The sequence below is a fragment of the Podarcis melisellensis genome (assembly GCF_964234715.1).
Source record: "Podarcis melisellensis genome assembly, chromosome: 17".
Lineage (NCBI taxonomy): Eukaryota > Metazoa > Chordata > Lepidosauria > Squamata > Lacertidae > Podarcis > Podarcis melisellensis.
Genome location: NC_138534.1, coordinates 30864895 through 30883894, shown reverse-complemented (window position 1 = coordinate 30883894; position 19000 = coordinate 30864895). Strand labels below are relative to the sequence as shown.

At 45.4% G+C, this 19000-nt stretch overlaps 1 protein-coding gene across 1 annotated transcript in view; it reads right to left on the bottom strand.

The window, feature by feature from the left end:
* LOC309359946 (neuronal acetylcholine receptor subunit alpha-7-like) overlaps window positions 1-16267 on the bottom strand; it is a 109773-nt gene extending 93506 nt beyond the window's left edge. Inside the window, exon 1 of the mRNA XM_081894386.1 lies at window positions 15762-16267. Coding sequence (XP_081750512.1) covers window positions 15762-15840 — 79 coding nt within the window. The 5' untranslated portion in view covers window positions 15841-16267. The remainder of the gene's footprint in view (window positions 1-15761) is intronic.
* Between the last annotated feature and the right edge of the window lie 2733 nt (window positions 16268-19000).

The following is a 19000-nucleotide window of genomic DNA, read 5'->3' as shown; positions in this document are numbered from 1 at the left end:
GATTTCACCCTACAAAAAATGCTTTTCTCGGGTCAAGATTGTGGCATGTGAGATCGCGGTACCCAAAATGGCTGTCACGATCTGCCACAAAAAAGGGATGTCCTGTTTTTTCTGTGACACTTGACAGGTATGTGTACGCTAGGATCTCATTCATCACTTCCTTAATAAATTTGAAAAAATAAAAAAAATGTCCAGTAGCGCCTTAAGGTAAAGGTAAAGGGACCCCTGACCATTAGGTCCAGTCGTGGCCGACTCTGGGGTTGTGGCGCTCATCTCGCTTTATTGGCCAAGGGAGCCGGCGTACAGCTTCCGGCTCATGGCAAACCAGAGCAACATACAGAAACGCCGTTTACCTTCCCGCTGGAGTGGTACCTATTTATCTACTTGCCCTTTGACGTGCTTTCGAACTGCTAGGTTGGCAGGAGCAGGGACTGAACAACGGGAGCTCACCCTGTCACGGGGATTCGAACCGCTGACCTTCCGATTGGCAAGTCCTAGGCTCTGCGGTTTAACCCACAGTGCCATCCGCATCTCTTAGAGACCAACTAAGTTTGTTCTGGGTGTAAGCTTTCGTGTGTGCACCAACACGGCTACCTACCTGAATCTAGAACCACTTCCTTATTCATTCTTCGTGGGGCATGTTAAGAGGTTTGTGGAGAAGGAGTGGAAAACCTCATACAAGGGAGGGTTTCAAATGCATATCAAGTAACCGCACATACCACACTTTGCGGATGGCAGGATCTAGAATCAATCAACATTGGAAGCAGCATGTTGAAGATGAGCGCGAGTGATTCCGGATTGAGGAAAAACTACATTTTTCTGCTACAAATGGGTTGCTGTTTGTCATAACTAAATACATTTCCAAGAGTGTGGTGGTGCTGGTGGTGGTGCTTGAAGAGAGAGAGAGAGAAACTTTTCAAAGTTACAATTCTGGCAAAACAGACTATTCTGCCACCTTAAAAAAAAAATTAAATTCCAGTGGCCCTTTATTTACCGCAGGTTATTAAATCAGAATTTGACAGCTTCATAAAGGAGTTGAGCTGGAGGTCACCCATATTTCCCCACCAGCTCAGACGAGAAACCATTCGTACAACGGCTTATCTTTTCTTCACAGCCCTATAAGCTTAGCTCCAACCCTCAGGCAGAAAATCTGTGTGTTATCTATAACAGTGAATTTGCGCTTTCTTTCTAAGCCACTGCTGCCGTCACCAGCATCCTTTCAGCCACAAAGCAAGACGCAGCAGTACATTCCACACACACACAACTAGCTGCAACCTTTCACAGGCATATAGACGTTCCTTCCTTTGGATGTCCCAGGTGGCTACTTCTGATCTAGACTATTTGATTTCAAGGCCAGGGAATGCTTATTGTTTAGCTTCCCACACTCTGAGTCCCATCTTGACACAGGAGGTCCTGTTTTCTGCAATGCGGAGCTGAACTACGGCATTCCCTACTACAAGGTGCTGTGACGGCCACCACCTTGGGTAATTTTGAAAGTGGATCCATCGAATTCATGGAGGACAAGGCTATCAGTGATTACTAGACATGATAGCTATGTATTGTCTCTGGTGTCAAAGGCAATATGTCTCTGAATAGGGGTGGTGCTATTGTCTAAACCACTAAGCCTCTTGGGCTTGCTGATCAGAAGGTCGGCGGTTCGAATCCCCACGACGGGGTGAGCTCCCGTTGCCCTGTCCCAGCTCCTGCCAACCTAGCAGTTCAAAAGCATGCCAGCGCTAGTAGATAAATAGGTACCACTGCGGTGGGAAGGTAAACGGCGTTTCGTGCACTCTTGTTTCCATCATGGTGTTCCGTTGCGCCAGAAACGTTTTAGTCATGCTGGTCGCATGACCCAGAAAGCTGTCTGTGGACAAACGCAAGCTCCCTCGGCCTGAAAGTGAGATGAGCACCGCAACCCCATAGTCACCTTTGACAGGACATAACCATCCAGGGGTCCTTTACCTTTACCTTTATGTCTCTGAATACTAGTTCCTGGGAATGGCAAGTGGAGAGAACACTTTTGCAGACAATTTTGTTTCACTCCACATTCAAAACTGAACCTACTTGATTAAAACTCCCTGAAGCAATATACAAAATGAAATGTAGCTATCTGTTGAGATTCTCTAGTCACTAAATTTTGCAACACACTTCTCCAACCATGTATACAAAAATGCATATACTAATACAGTGTTTCCCAGGCTTGGGTCTCCAGCTGTTTTGGACTACAACTCCCATCATCCCTAACTAGCAAGACCAGTGATCAGGGATGATGAGAATTGCAGTCCAAAAACAGCTGCAGACCCAAGTCTGGGAAACACCCTACTAGGATAAAGTGTGTGTTAAATGCACACAATAATGATAATGCAGAAAATATATTTATTGGGGAAAACTGATTGCAGAAATGTGTATATTTGACAACATTGCATACAAAATTGTGTATATCAGAAGAAATTCACACTAAAATGCTAATAACTTTTCATGAGGACTTCTGTTTTTTTAAAAAAAATCAAACTGATGTAGAAATGTAGAAAACTGATCTTAAAACTAGAAAAACAAGAAACCGAGAGAAATTGAAATTGATAGAGTCCCATACCTTATGGGTCTAAGGAAAGATTCTCCTGGCTCCACCACAAAGTCTGCTGGACAGTGGTAGGCTGATCACTGGTGGAGGAGCGGGAGTGTGGAGGGAGTGGACCGCCCCCAGCACCACTTTTCCGGTAGGGAGCCATTGCAGCGCCCCCCCGACACGCGCTGTGGACCCCCGCACGCTCCAGGTGCCATGCCCCCACAGGCAATGTGCCACACCTCCTCCTGCTCTCCAAACCCAGTAGCGGAGCATACAGCTTCACCACTGAGGCTGATACAACCTAGCTCAAAAAGTCTAAAACAGCATCTCAGTGTGCAGCGGTGCAAGGTTCTGTGCGACGTTGAAGAGTCTCATTACGAGCATCAGGAGAAGCCACGAGGCCCAGGGAAGCCCATCACCATGGCAAGGAGGCCTGCCCCATCCCTGTATATTTTGAGGGGGCTGGGCTGTCCTCAGCCCCATAGGGTTGGGGCCTATGTCAGTATACATGCATGCAAGCGGCTCCCTAGGATAGAAGGCATCAAGGCAAGCCACATACTGTATGGTAAATCAAGTGCATGTAAAACACATATATGCCCTATGTTGCACTTAGAGGACATTAGTCCCTTTTCACATCTGGGGGCAACCAAGGCGTGGCAATGTGACCAGCTCTAGATTGGTCAGAGCATTCATGAGTAGAAATAGCAATTAGGTAGCAAATGAAAGAGTCTCTGGCTATATGTAAAGGGATCATCGCTGAGCAATAACAGCTTTGGCCTCCCACCACACTTCAGCATAAGAACCAGAAATTAAGAACTCTTCACAAAAAAGCAGATTTATCACATCCACCACTTCTCACATTCTTATTATGCTACTGTCTCCCTAGGAGAATTTAATCCCTCCATTATTTAGACAACAATAAGTTATCGGCTAACTAGCCAATACAATACATCCTATGAAAGAAGTGTTTTTCTCAGCCCTTTGTTGGGGTTCTGTCAGGATTTACACTGACCAAAAAAACAAAACCTAAAGGCAAGACTAGAAAAAGTGTCTTTTTGAGGCTTATTTACTTTGAAATATTGAAGCAGTATTTACCACAGAGTGTAGCAGGAAACCAAAAGCACAGTAACGGTAGCTGTGATAAGCAAAAATGCATTTCAAAAGCTTTCACAGAAAACTTACCCAAGTGATCATTCTGAGCTGGTGGAGTAGAGAAGAAATCAAGATATTGTAGTAAGGAAGGAAGCTTCCTGCCCCAGTGAAGTATTGGTAGGAGAACCTACACACTACATGAAATCCCTCTATATTCATATGATATTTAAATGGCAACTCTGTGGGGGTTAATGAAGAGAGGAGCTAAGTTCACCATTCCTAAAACAATGGACTATTGACGTTACCAAAATTCCTGACTGTGATCTGACAGCAATACAGTACAGTGGTACCTCAGGTTACATACACTTCAGGTTACAGACTCCGCTAACCCAGAAATGGTGCTTCAGGTTAAGAGCTTTGCTTGAGGATGAGAACAGAAATCGTCCTCCGGCAGCGCAGCAACAGCAGGAGGCCCCATTAGCTAAAGTGGTGCTTCAGGTTAAGAAAAGTTTCAGGTTAAGTACGGACCTCCAGAACGAATTAAGTACTTAACCTGAGGTACCACTGTATTTGTTTCCTGGCCTCTCCCAAACCATAGATTTCCTTTCACGTTCCAGTACATAACACTGGAAAACTCCCTTCCTTTGACCCCCCATTGTCTTTCAAGACTACTTTGGATTCTAGTGACGCCCCAAAATATTCCACCCCATCTTCTCTCACATACATCATAAGCAGAAAGTGCTAACAATGCTACCTTTACTAGCTAGGCTTCCTCTGAACTCCTTATCTGAAGCATCTGACCTGAGTTTGTGAATGCACTACAGGTGCGTGTTGTAAAGACAATCTCGTTTGCAGCTCCCAAACTCTGATTTGACAGAAAGATCAGATAGCTACAAACATAGGTAAAAGAGCAGAGACAGAAAGTAATGAGATTGAATCAAATTTAAGATGAGAATCAATCTATCCCATCTTTTCATACTTCCCTTAATAAATTCTACTACTATGATAGAAAAGTAACAGTAATAATGGAAGATCTATTAGGCAGGCTGCTTGCATAGCAGGAGTCTTACATGGCTCAGGGAAGTGCAGGATGTCGCAATAAGAATATTTATGCAGGGGTGCATAGGCTTCTGGGACAAAAAATGAATATATTTTTCTCAAACATCAATCATCATTGTTATCAGCTTGCCTAATCGCACCTCTCATCTGCCCTTAATTTGTGTCAAAATTGAACCAGGGCAACTCCGTTTTCTAAGATCAAGAATCCTCACTCACTTAGTATGGAAAGAAAAGCACCTCTCAGTCTTTGCTGGGTGACTTTCCTTTGCCACAGAACAAGTAACAGTAAAATGTTCAGAGGAATTCAGAAGCAGGTTGTACACAGGCAGGATTTGCAGCGGAAGCCCAGAATCAAACTAGTCTAAATAAAAACAAAAACAAAACAGAAAAATATATATGGGGGAACAGAGAGAGGGGAAAAACAGAGAGTCATTTTTCAAAGGTAGATTGTTTCTTAAAAATATAAAGCGGTATAGAAATGAAATAATAATAAAGGTAAAGGGTAAAGGGACCCCTGGACCATTAGGTCCAGTCGTGGCCAACTCTGGGGTTGCAGCGCTCATCTCGCTTTATTGGCCGAGGGAGCTGGCGTGCAGCTTCCGGGTCATGTGGCCAGCATGACTAAGCCGCTTCTGGCGAACCAGAGCAGCACACGGAAACGCCGTTTACCTTCCCGCCAGTGCAGTGCCTATTTATCTACTTGCACTTTGACGTGTTTTTGAACTGCTAGGTTGGCAGGAGCTGGGACCGAGCAATGGGAGCTCACCCCGTCGCAGGGATTCGAACCACCGACCTTCCGATCAGCAAGACCTAGGCTCTGTGGTTTAGATCACAGTGCTACCCACCTCCCTATTATGGAATAGGATGTCCCTATTTTCATTAGAGAAATGTTGGAGGGTATAAGCTATATGTTCTGCAAGTAAATGTCTTTGAATATTTTGGCAAGTGTTTGGGCATTTTTCTTGAAATTAAGATAGTATTACTCCTGATTTGGCTTCCTAGCTGAAATTTAGCTACTCTGCCAACATGGGCAATGTCAAGCATGAGTCTGGGGAAAGGAATAGGTGGAAGCAGCCATGGGTCCTCATCCCTTGGCACATTCCCAATGCATTGAGCTATAAAAACCAAAGACAGAGGCACCAACAAGAGCACTGGCCTGCAGGGAAAACCATCGAGCCTCATCTCCACAGCCCAGTACTGATACAAGTCCATTAAACTTAATGCAGCTTGTGACAAAGCAATTGTTTGAAGGCCAGCATTCCAGCCAAGCAGGAATTATGAGGCTAACATGATGTTTTAAAAGAACTGCCTGCATGCCGTCGTAAATCAGGCCAGGCCTGTGCAACTTGTCACCTGCCAAGCTGGAGGCATCTCATCTATTGTGACCTGCCAGGTGCTTAATGGCCCGTCCTCAGTTTGCGAAGTCCCAAGCAAGCAATAAAAAACAGAAAAGCTTACAAACACCCAGTGGGCTGGTAGGCTGTGTTGGGCTTGATGGATCACAAGCTGTGTAGGCCTGATGTGGATTGATAGAGTGGCCCATCTGAAAGAAGCCACAGAAACTTCTCCACAAGAGGCGATGAAGGATGGGCTACAGCAGGGCCTCCCAAAATTGGGCCTCCAGATTTTTTCAGACTACAGTTCCCATCATCCCAGACCACTGGTCCTGGTAGCTAGGGATGATGGGAATTGTAGTCCAAAAAAAACAACAGCTGGAGTCTGAGAAACACCAGGCTATGGAAACAGTGCATAGGAAGTAGGGTGACTCGGAGGAGCAATGACCTTCTCTGATAAAAACAATCTAGTAGCAAGTCCTTGTGATTTGATATAGCTTTCCCTTATTTTATGGGAAATTCAAGGGAAGACCTCATTAACGTGACAGCATTCTGCAGAGTGTCAGCAGCAATGTGTCCATTTAGCAGCCAAGTCTGTGAGAAGTCCTTTCTCAAGAGCTCAGGTGTCCTGAACTTCGGCATTCGGAGAGGTAAGTCCTGATAGGGCACACAGTCCCAAGGGCAACACTAGAGAGTAGTCAGATGGTCTAACTGGACAAATGCCAGTCTGGGCCCAATACAAACAGCAAACAGTCCAGTGGCATTCCCGAAGCAGCCAATCAACGGAGAAAGTTGAGCAGACACAGTGTCTCTGCCTTCCTTGTCTTTTATCCTTCCCAACCTTGATTGGTGCACCTGAGTTTGTACCATACTTTCCAACTGCCCCATTTAAGCTAAAGCTGCCATGTTTTCAAAACTGTATTCTTCAAATGTTCCCATTCCTATACATTTCTCCCCTTCCCAGCCCACCTCTTTTGGGTTCTTACTCCCTTTGACAAGCTGGTGGCAGCTAAAGCTGTTCCCTTGGGCATCACAAATACACACACTTGTACAGGCACCCCCAAACTCGGCCCCTCAGATGTTTTGGGACTACAATTCCCATCATCCCTGACCACTGGTCCTGTTAGCTAGGGATGATGGGAGTTGTAGTCCCAAAACACCTGGAAGGCCGAGTTTGGGGATTCCTGCACTTGTAGATTGCCAGTGTTTTCAGTTTCTGCAGTGGTTTGGTGTAAGATGGTCTCTTGGGCTCCCATACCGCTCTATGCTTTTTGACTTTTCCCCCATACTGCTTTATGATTCTTGATTTTCCCCCCCATTTTAGAGCCATCACTGTGGGGTACCTTGAGGCAATACCTCTTAAGACCTGACAAAAGACTATTGATTGCCAATGAGATTCAGCAGAAGTGTCTCAATGGGTGCTAAGATGGCTCTAGAAGACATAAGTGATAGATGGAGGTGACTCACCCTTATTTCCTCCAGTAAGTGGGCTGGGGTGTGTGGTGAGCAAGAAGGCTAGGGGCTGATGTGTGAGAGATCAAAGCCAAGCAGCCTGCAGTTGTCTGTGAGGCAGGCAGATTGAGAAGAGCTGGATCTCAGGATTACACACACAGGAAGTGATGGAAGGTTGGTAGAAGAATCCCGAAGGGAAGGGGAGAACTGAGAGTCTGGGAGAAGGAAGGAAAGCTCCCAGGTGAGAGCTGGGAGGGTCCACCATTTTATGTGTGAGACAAGTGTTAAGATCTTTTATTATTATTATTATTTGAGGGACGCAGGTGGCGCTGTGGGTTAAACCACAGAGCCTAGGACTTGCTGATCAGAAGGTTGGCGGTTTGAATCCCCATGACGGGGTGAGCGCCCGTTGTTCGGTCCCTGCTCCTGCCAACCTAGCAGTTGAAAGCACGTCAAAGTGCAAGTAGATAAATAGGCACTGCTCTGGCGGGAAGGTAAATGGCATTTCCGTGCGCTGCTCTGGTTCGCCAGAAGCGGCTTAGTCATGCTGGCCACATGACCCGGAAGCTGTACGCCGGCTCCCTCAGCCAATAAAGCAAGATGAGTGCTGCAACCCCAGAGTCGTCCGTGACTGGACCTAACAGTCAGGGATCCTTTTACCTTTTTATTCCATAATAACAATTTTACTATTTATACCCTGCCCATCTGACTGGGTTGCCCCAGCCACTCTGGGCAGCTCCCAACATGTAGAAAAAGATAATAAAACATTAAACGTTTAAAAACTTCCCTATGCAGGGCTGCCTTCAGATGGCTCAGAGGTCGGATAACTCCATACCCTCCCACATTTCTCTGATGAAAATAAGGGTGTCCTAAGGAAAAGTGGGACATTCCGGGATCTAATCAGAAACCAGGACAGTTTATGTAAATCCAGGACTGTCCCTGGAAAATACAGACACTTGGAGGGCCTGATAGCTGAAGAAGAATATATGCAAAATATTTACATTCACATGCTTATCCAAGTATGGGCTTTGTTTTTCTTAGTTGAAGATTACAGCTTCTTCCTTAAACATTCAAACAAATTGTGTCTTTCTCTCTTTCCAGTACTTGCACTTCTGAGCATGACCCAGCTAGGGCACGCAGGTTCCTTCTGAGCATAGCTGTCAATTTACAGATTTGAAAATAAGGGACCAGCAGCCTCGAAAATAAGGGATCAGCAGCCAAAATAAGGTATTTTGCTTAGCTTATACATAAATCCGGCACTGATGGAGCCAGGCTGCTTTTGCTGCCACTGACTGTGTTTTGCAGGGAGTTGGACTAGATGATCCTAAGGCTCTACAACTCCGAACAAAGAAGAGGGGCAGACAAAACGGATGAACGACGTCGAGATGGCAAAGCTTACAGGTAGAATTAGAAACCAGGAAGAGGACCTCTTTAATAAAGAATGGGGAAAGTTTATAATTTAGTTGAAAAGCTATTGTAAAGAGTTACATACATTGGTAGGATTGACAGAAAACTTGTAGTAAAAATTTGAACTATGGATGGACAAACGATTTATAAAAAAGAGTTTTGAAGAGGATGCAGAGGGGGAAATCACTACATTAAGATGCTGCACTGGTTGGAGGGTATGCTAAGCAGCACGTTGGGGCTGCCGTCGTCCTGGTGTGAGGAGTTCCATTGGCCCTTCCCCGCCCGAGAGAGAGGGAGGGAGGGAGAGAGACTCTTGCCCACACCACCCGTGAGCCCGGCATGAGGCGGTTGCGCCGCCGCTGCAGCCACTGAAGCACTGCCCTTCTGTGTCCCTCCCCATCCCCCCCTCTTCCTCCTCCCTCAGGCCGCCTCCTCAGCTGCCACCACTGCCACCTCCGGCTTCCTCTGGCAGCGTGGTGGAAGTCTCGCAAGAGAGGGGCTGCCTGCCCGCCCACTGCCACCCGTCTCTTCACGACGCACCCCTGAGGGCAAAAAGGGAGAGACGCAGCAGCTCATGAGCGTGCTCTTTCGAGGCAGAGGACCCCGAGCCTCTGCTTCCCTCCCGAGCAGGGCGAGCATGAAACCCGGGAAATTTAAGGGACATCATCAATAAGGGACAGCAGCGGGACACGGCACTGGGATAAGAGAGTTTCCCGCCAAATAAGGGACGGTTGACAGCTATGCTTCTGAGAGGTTTCCACTTAATAGGCCAGACATTGAGTTCCGTTCACCATATGAAAGCAAGTGGACAAAAGGACCCAGGAGAGGATCAGGCAGAATTAGGTACCCCGTTTTGCCTGTATGTTTGAAGGTAAAGTGTGCATTCTCCATTGAATGCCGTAGGATTTGCTTCTGAACAGATGTGGGAAAGGATTGCGGTGCAAATACTGCATTCCTGTCATCGCCATCATACATGTAAGCGCTTCCCATTCAACAGTCCTGTAAAGCAGGCTATGAACTGATAACCCCCAAGGAGGGCTGGTGTCCATTGGTACTGGTAGGGTGGAATTAGGACTGGAACCACCACAAAGTGGTCTATCTCCATATAATAGACCAGGGGTCAGCAACCCATGGCTCCGGAGCCGCATGTGGCTCTTTTACACCTTTGCCGCGGCTCCGGGGCAGATACTAGCAATGGGAGGAGGCGCACTGTGCGTCCCGACACTCCCCACTGTGGCGAGCGCTATACTGGCTGTGACGTCGCATGGGGGCGGTGCGTACGTTAGTCACGCACCATCCCGACGTCACCTTCCCATCCGCTGTCAGATCGTGGCTCCGGAGATATATTTGTTTTAAATGTCGCAATGGTTTTGCGGCTCCCAGATTTTTTTTCTTCGGAAATGGGTCCAAGTGGCTCTTTTTGTCTTAAAGGTTGCAGACCCCTGTAATAGACTAAGAGACCAGCCTGAGAAATAGTGGCTTATTCAAGGTCACCACTGAGGGCTTCCAGCTCAGGCTTTTAACTGCCACAGTACCTAAAAATAAATCTGACTGCTTAAAGAATGGTGGTGTATTAACATATTCTATATGTGCTGCTGCTTAACATAGCCCAATTGTGTACCTAGAGCGCTTTCCTGACAGTTGTAATAAGGGATGATTGAAAGTATGGAGAAACCTGTTTAGTTTACAAATTCCACACACAGTCTGTTCTCTCCTTTCTCTGCCCCTTGGCATGACACAGCCTTGGCTTTGCCTTCTTTGGAGGTGGTCAAATACTGCTTGCAACAGCTCTGTGTGTCACCTCCAAATCTTATGCGGCGTGCTGCAGCAGCATGCAAAATAGCAACAAACTGTTGGTGAAAAATGATTTAGACAACCTGTGAGGAGAGAAGGGCAATAAAGCCGATGCATTAAGTAGAGCAGACATTCCTAGCCAAGTGCAGAACGCCTGCCCTTTGTAGAAGCCTGGCTGCAAGCAAGTAGATCAGGCATGAAGAAGCAAGCTCTCCAAATGTTGTAGGACTCCAACTCCCATCAGCCCCAGACAGTATGGCCAGTGGTCAGGGATGGTGGGAGTTGCAGTTCAAGCACTGGGAAAGCCACTGGTTCCCCATGCAATAGAGAAGAGAGAGAGACATCATTAAGACAGCTATAATCATAGGTGTAAGGGACGCGGGTGGCGCTGTGGGTTAAACCACAGAGCCTAGGACTTGCCGATCAGAAGGTCGGCGGTTAGAATCCCCGTGACGGGGTGAGCTCCCGTTGCTCAGTCCCTGCTCCTGCCAACCTAGCAGTTCAAAAGCACGTCAAAGTGCAAGTAGATAAATAGGTACCGCTCCGGCGGGAAGGTAAATGGCGTTTCTGTGCGCTGCTCTGGTTCACCAGAAGTGGCTTAGTCATGCTGGGCACATGACCCAGAAGCTGTACGCTGGCTCCCTCAGCCAGTAAAGCAAGATGAGTGCCGCAACCCCAGAGTCGGGCACGACTGGACCTAATGGTCAGGGGTCCCTTCACCTTTACCTTTAATCATAGGTGTTGTTGTGGGGAAGTACATGAAACACATTGAGCACTTGTGGGTGTAAGCACTATAGAAGTACTGACTATGATTATCAGGGTTCCTACTGAATCTGAGGAAACCCAGAATAAGTGGCTGAATTTAGACAGCAGAACCCCTTTCAGACTGGTGGTTTGTACACTAGCCGGGGCGAGGAAGAGTGTCTCTGCAGCTTTTACAGGGTTGCCCAGATCCCTCAAGCCACTTGCACTTTCTACATGCAGAGCTGCAAACAGGTGACTTAAGTAGTGAATGTTGACAATGGTAATGACCTGATAGGCAACGTTTCCCAAACTTGGACCTCCGGCTGTTTTTGGACTACAACTCCCATCATCCCTAGCTAGCAGGACCAGTGGTCAGGGAGCATGGGAACTGTAGTCCAAAACAGCTGGAGAACCCTATTTAGGGGAAAGTAGGCAACTTCCATCTCACCATCCCCCCCAAACAGACCCTGGAGCTAGCTGTCAAACCTGACAATACTAAACAACCATCTCTGCAACACCGCATATTTGTCCCAACCAGGTACCGTGTCTGCCTCTCTGTGTGTTGAATGCACAGCATCTTGGGATCCAAAGACATTCCACCTCCACCATGGTCCGTTTCAGGAGTATCTTTCAAGTGTTACACTAAATGGAGGGAAGGGAGTAGGGTTCTGCATGCCTTTCCCACTTCCAAATGCTACATTTTCAGTTCAGTGTGTTATATTGGAGGTGGGATTTTATTCCTTTCTAACTGCAATGTCAACCAAGTTTCCCAAGTCAGATCAGGGCCCTCACAAATCTTCATGTCCATCACTCTGCTTTTCTCTACTCTATTCCTATGCACAATATCTCTATAGTTTTCTAGATCTCTGTTTCTCTGCTCTACTCTTTGCAAGGAACAGGTACTGCCTACAGGGTGCTGAAAAGCTCCAGAGAATAAATTTTTAGGCAGAGCAGGGGAGGATTATAAAAAGTAGTTAACGCTGTTATTCTTAAGTACTCACTTTACCTGTGGAAATCCCAAATCAGCTTACAGATACAAGAGAAATACTACAACCAATTCCAACAATCACAATCACCACCATCAGGACTTTGAATGTCGTTTCAGCAGATAGATCATATATTGCGCACCTTACAGAATTGTTATATGAACACGTATTCTGAAACAGCAGCCATTTCAGATTCAACACTCTCTGATTTGTCTGACAAATAAAGTATTAAGCCATAGTTTGGGGGGGGCATGGGGTGAACACCTTTAAGGACTCTTCTGCCTCCACCTCTGTTTTTACCACTTTGAATTAGCGATGAGGAAATCTGTCAATTTTAGTTTCTCATTTTTCCAAACTTTAGTCAAGTCCTCCACATTTCCAAATCCATTTGGGGTAGTGTGTGTGTGTGTGTTTTTAAAGAAGTCCTCGTGAAAACTCACCAGCAAATTTCTCCTACGGTACACAGTTTTCTAGGCAATTCTGCCTAAGATGCATATTTTTGCAAAGCAATTTTCCCTGAATATAACACATTGCTAATGTATGCATTTTCACACACACTTTCCCCTAGCATATGCATATTTGTAAACATTGCTTGGCTAGAGAACCGCCCTCCAAAATTTGGAGAGTTTTGAAACAGCACATTTTTGTTGCTAGATGTTGTATTTTGGTGTCTTGATTTCCCTCCCGGCAGCGTAAGGCTGCGTAGATTGCCTTCCCCTTCCCTCTTTTATCTGCACAAGAAGCCTGTGAGGTAGGCTAAGCTGTGAGTTGGTAGCTCAGGCACCAAAGTCGCAAAACTGCACATCCTTAAGAGTATTTCTTGCTTGCTACTATTTATCTGGTTTAGCAAAGATTTGTTCCGTTCCATTTTGGCGTTCTGCTGTAAATACCGGGACAATGAAACGTTGCAGTTAAAGCAAGGAGGCTGTTTTTCTAGCTTTGTTGCATGATCTGTGAATGACATTACATAAGAAGAGCCTGCTGGATCTGACCAACAGCCCATCTAGTTCTCAGAATGGCCAAGCAGATGCCTGTGAGATGACCACAAGCAAGACCTGAGCACTATAGCACTCTTCCTTTCTACAGTGTCAGGCAACTGGTATTCAGAAGCATACAGCTTCCCACTGTGAAGGCAGCTGTCATGGCTGGTAGCCTCTGGTAGCCCTATCCTCCATTAATATGTCTAATCCTTTTAAAGCCACATGTCCTCCAACATTTCTCCGAGGGAAAAAGGGATGTCCTATTCCATAACAGCAACAGCAACAGCAACAACAACAACAACAACATTATTATTTATACCCTGTCCATCTGACTGGGTTGCCCCAACAACTCTGGGCAGCTTCCAACATACAGTGGTACCTCAGGTTACAGATGCTTCAGGTTACAGACTCTGCTAACCCAGAAATAGTACCTCGGGTTAAGAACTTTACCTCAGGATGAGAACAGAAATCGTGTGGCAGCGGCATGGTGGCAGCAGGAGGCCCCATTAGCTAAAGTGGTACCTCAGGTTAAGAACAATTTCAGGTTAAGAACAGACTTCCGGAACGAATTAAGTTCTTAACCCAAAGTACCACTGTATATAAAAACATAATATTTTTTTTTTTAAGTTGCCCTCTACAGGGCTGACTTCAGGTGTCTTCTAAAGGTTGTATAGTTACTTATCTCCTTGGCTCAGAGGTCACATAGTTCCATGCCCTCCAAAATTTCTCCGATGAAAATAGGGACATCCTAAGGAAAAGTGGGAAATTCCAGGATAATATCAGAAGCCAGGATAGTTTCTGTAAATCCAGGACTGTTCCTGGAAAATAGTGGCACTTGGAGGGTCTGAAGCCATCCACCTTGGTGGCCATTATTGCCTCCTGTGGAAAGGTACTCCATAGTGTGCGGCCTGGCATGCATTTGGATATTGCTTTTCTGTCCAGGAGTTCAAGGTTGTGTGCATTTTCCTCCCCTCCTCCCCTTTTATATTTGTAACAACCCAGTGAGGTAGACTAGGCTGAGTTAATATACAGTGGTACATCGGGTTAAGTACTTAATTCGTTCTGAAGGTCTGTTCTTAACCTGAAACTGTTCTTATCCTGAAGCACCACTTTAGCTAATGGAGCCTCCCTCTGCCGCTGTGCCGCCGGAGCACGATTTCTGTTCTCATCCTGAAGCAAAGTTCTTAACCCAAGGTACTGTTTCTGGGTTAGCGGAGTCTGTAACCTGAAGCGTATGTAACCCGGGGTACCACTGTATGCACGTAAGCTGCAGATCTTGTCAACAGATTGCTGCAGAAGACAAGGGAAAAGTGGGCCTTGAGGAAATCCTGTTGGCACCCCGGAGTGAGTGCATTTAGGACCACAGCCAAAGTTGAAGGCTTATCTCTAGACCAGGTTTCTCAGGTCCAAGTTGGATCAAGTTTCTCAACAGGGGTTTACCCTCTATATTGTGTTGATTCTTACCTTTAAATAAGAACCTCCAAAGTAACTTTCATGATCATCTTTCATAGTATCCAATTTAGCCCTTCGTCTGGCTTTCCTATTCCCTGTCTATTTTACTGAATTGCTTCATTCCCATGCGATTTCATAACTGATTTAGCTGTTGGGTTACACGTACAGATTCATTTTATGTACCTTATATAATAGATTCATCTTCAGGCTGATGCATCAACAATTCGAGTTAAGCCAAAACCTATTTATTTAAACCAGTAGCCATGATACTAATATAGAAGATTAAATCCAGGTATTGTATCAACGACACAGTGAGCCAGACTCCCCTAGCTAATACTCTTTCCTTTTCCTTTTGTCCATCCCTAACTTAGGAACCTTGTATTATAGAAATGAACACATAACACGGAAAAGATTGAAAGAGAAACAGTTCATCTCCCTCATCTCAAGCCCAATAAAATGATCCACAAGTCCTCTTTAAAGCATTCCTATCTTAGTCTGCCCTACCTGAGAAATATATGCCATTTTATGTTCAAAATCCAACACTGAAGCCGTCACAGTCTTTTATTTCTATTATTGACATTTGTATTCGCAGAGAAAGTTGTCAGAGCAAAGAGCTCTCGCACATCCCTGCCTTGGGGGGGGGGTCAAAAATATCAGAAGTACAACATCAGTTCACAGGTGTTTGTTTGTTTTTTAGTATATATATTAAAAATCCTCTGCTTTGTTTTATTCCTGTTTGTACTCATTGTACGCATCCCATTGACTTTGATGGGGACAAATAGCCCCTGAAAAAGTTTCCCAATGTACATCTCCAGGGAAATCAGAACAGCTCATGTTCAGCAAAGGACAAATCATCATCATTGCCAACGTATAATCAGGAAAATCCAGAACTTACCTTTGAAAAAAGACAGGAACAAGGATGCCCAGAGGTACAAGCCGGAATAGACGAAGCCCAGACACCGCTCTGTGAGCATTGTCAAGCCACAATTAGGAGTCTAGGCAGACACCAGACACCGTGAAGGAAGTCTTCCTGTCAGCTCTGAGTGATGGAGAGAGTCTCTGGCTAAGAAGGATCGCAATATCCAGCCAGCCAGTTTTGCTACCGCAAAAGAAAAGGATATCGGGCCAAGTCGCACATCACTGTTTATCGCTGGTAATAACTACATCTAAGTGCCAGCGACTTAATTAAGATTGGAAGGAGGGCTTTTTCTCTGCGCGTCTCTTCTTTCTCTCACAAGCGCTCTGCACCTTTGCTAGTGCCAGACAGAGAGAAGAAGCAGGAGCACGGAAGCTAATGTGTGCAGGGAAGGGGGAGGAGAAGGAGAAAGAAAGGGACATTGCTGCCTCTGAGAGATTTTCCACATTCCCTCTCTCTCTCTCTCTCTAACAGTAACTCTGGGCCAACACGTCAGCAGTGTTTTCTACGCTAGTACGAGAGTGCCTCTAGAGCTACATGCCAGGCAGTGCGAGACGAGAGCGCCGCTCTTTTTCCTTTTCACGGTCGCTGATGGAGCAATTTTCAGTCAGAGAATTACAGCATGACATTGTTTGCGACCTAATGTTGGAAGAAGAGAAGTCTAGGGAGGAAGTTTTTGCCTGTTAACAGCCGTAGGGTTCGGAGCCTTAGGAGGAATCTGTTGTACCCCACAACACAGACTTTCTTTTAGAGGCTTCCCAAAGAGAAAAATAAACCGTCTTTTTTCAACCGTACTGCCTTTTCCAGAAATTGCTTCCTTTCATCCCCTGTTCCGGTCCTTTTTAATGGTCGTAAGATTTCACTGCAAAATTCATCTTAGCATTCCAATAAACAAGAGAACATGAAAATGTATATCCCTGAAGACTTTCTTTACCCATTACATTTGGATATTTTTTTTCCTCCAGATCACCAAATTAGGAACATAGGAAGGTGTATTATACTGAGACATACCACTGGTTCAGCTAGAACAGTGTAATTGACTGGTAAAATTTCCCAGGCTTTCAAGTAGGGGATTCTCCCGGTCCTCATCAGGAGATAATGGAATTGAGCCTGGAACCTTTCGCATGGAAAGAACCTGCTCAGCTATGGGCCTTCATGTCATGCTATATCATAACTTCATGTTGTGACTTTTAGGCATACCAGGAATCTCATTGGAACAACCCCTTGCACATGGTCATTCTCAGGGCGCACCATTTTTGCAGCGAATTCTTGGGCAGTTTCATACAGGGGCTTAATACAGTGGAACCTCGAGTTACGTACCGTCCTTCTTACGAACGCTTTGGGTGACGGGCTCCGCTAACCCGGAAGTAGGTCTCCTGGTAGCAAACTTTGGCCCCAGATGCGAGTGGAAGTCTTGCACCGGCAGTGGCGCGGCAGCAGCAGGAGGCCCCATTAGCGAAAGCGCGCCTCAGGTTAAGAACGGTTTCAGGAATGTTTCAGGAATGTTTCCTGTTGCTATTAAACGGAAGCAGCACCACTGGGTGGGTGTAAAATCAATTTTGTGTGATTTCCACAATCGGGAGCAGCAGGACATAGCTGCATTCTTATGGTAAGCGCAAACTTGTCAGGGTTGCCTGCCTCTCTATATTTGTGTTATGCCACACTAATCATGGCAGCCATTTTGTGTTATTCCACATACTCAATGTAGCAGTTGTTTTGTGACAGGTGCCCCCAACTGTCTCTCAAAGTCCAAAATGTGCCCACAGGTCTGAAAAGATCAGTGACTCCAGTTCCAGTCATTCACAGGTCACCCATGGAAAGTCCATGTGTAGCAGTAATTCAATTTTTATTACACCCTATAGGGGAAAGACACCTAATTAAACCAACCTACACCATGGCCATCTCTGCAGTAAGCACCCATTTGTTAATAGATTTGATTGTTTATTGCAGTAGAACATTACTAATAGAGTTACTCAACTCTATGACCTTCCAAAAACCAACTGATCTGACATCTCTTTTCCCATTTAATTTTTAATAGCCTGCTTTTGTCATCATAATATATTACGAAAAACGGCACTAGCAAATGAACCTCTGCTATTGATGCTGTGCTGGGACTTCAGTCTAACCCGACAGTAATCATAATTAAGATTATAATTCTCATTTTCTGTAGAGACATCATGGCAATTAAATCTATTCAGGGAGTAATTATTTTTCTTCTTTTATAAAATGATTCTGTGTGTGTGCGTGTGTGTGTAGGCTAACAGCAAAAATATATTTCATCCCTTGCTATACTTTTTTACCAGTACCATTCACCAAGAAGGTTAAATATCTTAAGTGAAATATGTATCTGTCACTTTTAATCAAGCTTACCGTTGACAATGTGTAAGCAGAGAATGTGAAAACAGGGGTATGAAAAGAAATACTTGTTTTTCCATCCATGTTCCTTGTCTCCTGAGAAATCTCTGTGTGGGACAAGAAGCTACAGTTAGAACTGGATATGGAACAACTGATTGGTTCAAAATTGGGAAAGGAGTATGACAAGGCTGTATATTGTCTCCCTGTTTATTTAACATATGCAGAATTCATCATGCGAAAGGCTGAGCTGGATGAATCCCGTCAGAATTAAGATTGCTGGAAGAAATATCAACAATCTCAGATGACACAACCTTGATGGCAGAAAGTGAGGAGGAATTAAAGAACCTTTTAATGAGGGTGAAAGAGGAGAGCGCAAAATATGGTCTGAAACTCAACATCAAAAAAACTAAGATCATGGCCACTGGTCCCATCACCACCTGGCAAATAGAAGGGGAAGAAATGGAGGCAGTGAGAGATTTTACTTTCTTGGGCTCCTGATCACTGCAGATAGTGACAGCAGCCACAAAATTAAAAGACGCCTGCTCCTTGGGAGAAGGGCAATGACAGGCCTAGACAGCATCTTGAGAAGTAGAGACATCATCTTGCCAACAAAGGTCCATATAGTAAAAGCTATGGTTTTCCCAGTAGTGATGTATGGAAGTGAGAGCTGGACCATAAAGAAGGCTGATCGCCGAAGAATTGATGCTTTTGAATTCTGGTGCTGGAGGAGACTCTTGAGAGTCCCATGGACTGCAAGAAGATCCAACCTCTCCATTCTGAAGGAAATCAGCCCTGAGTGCTCACTGGAAGGTGGGGGTCACCCCAGGTGTCATCACTGAAGGGGGTGACATTCGGCATTCCGC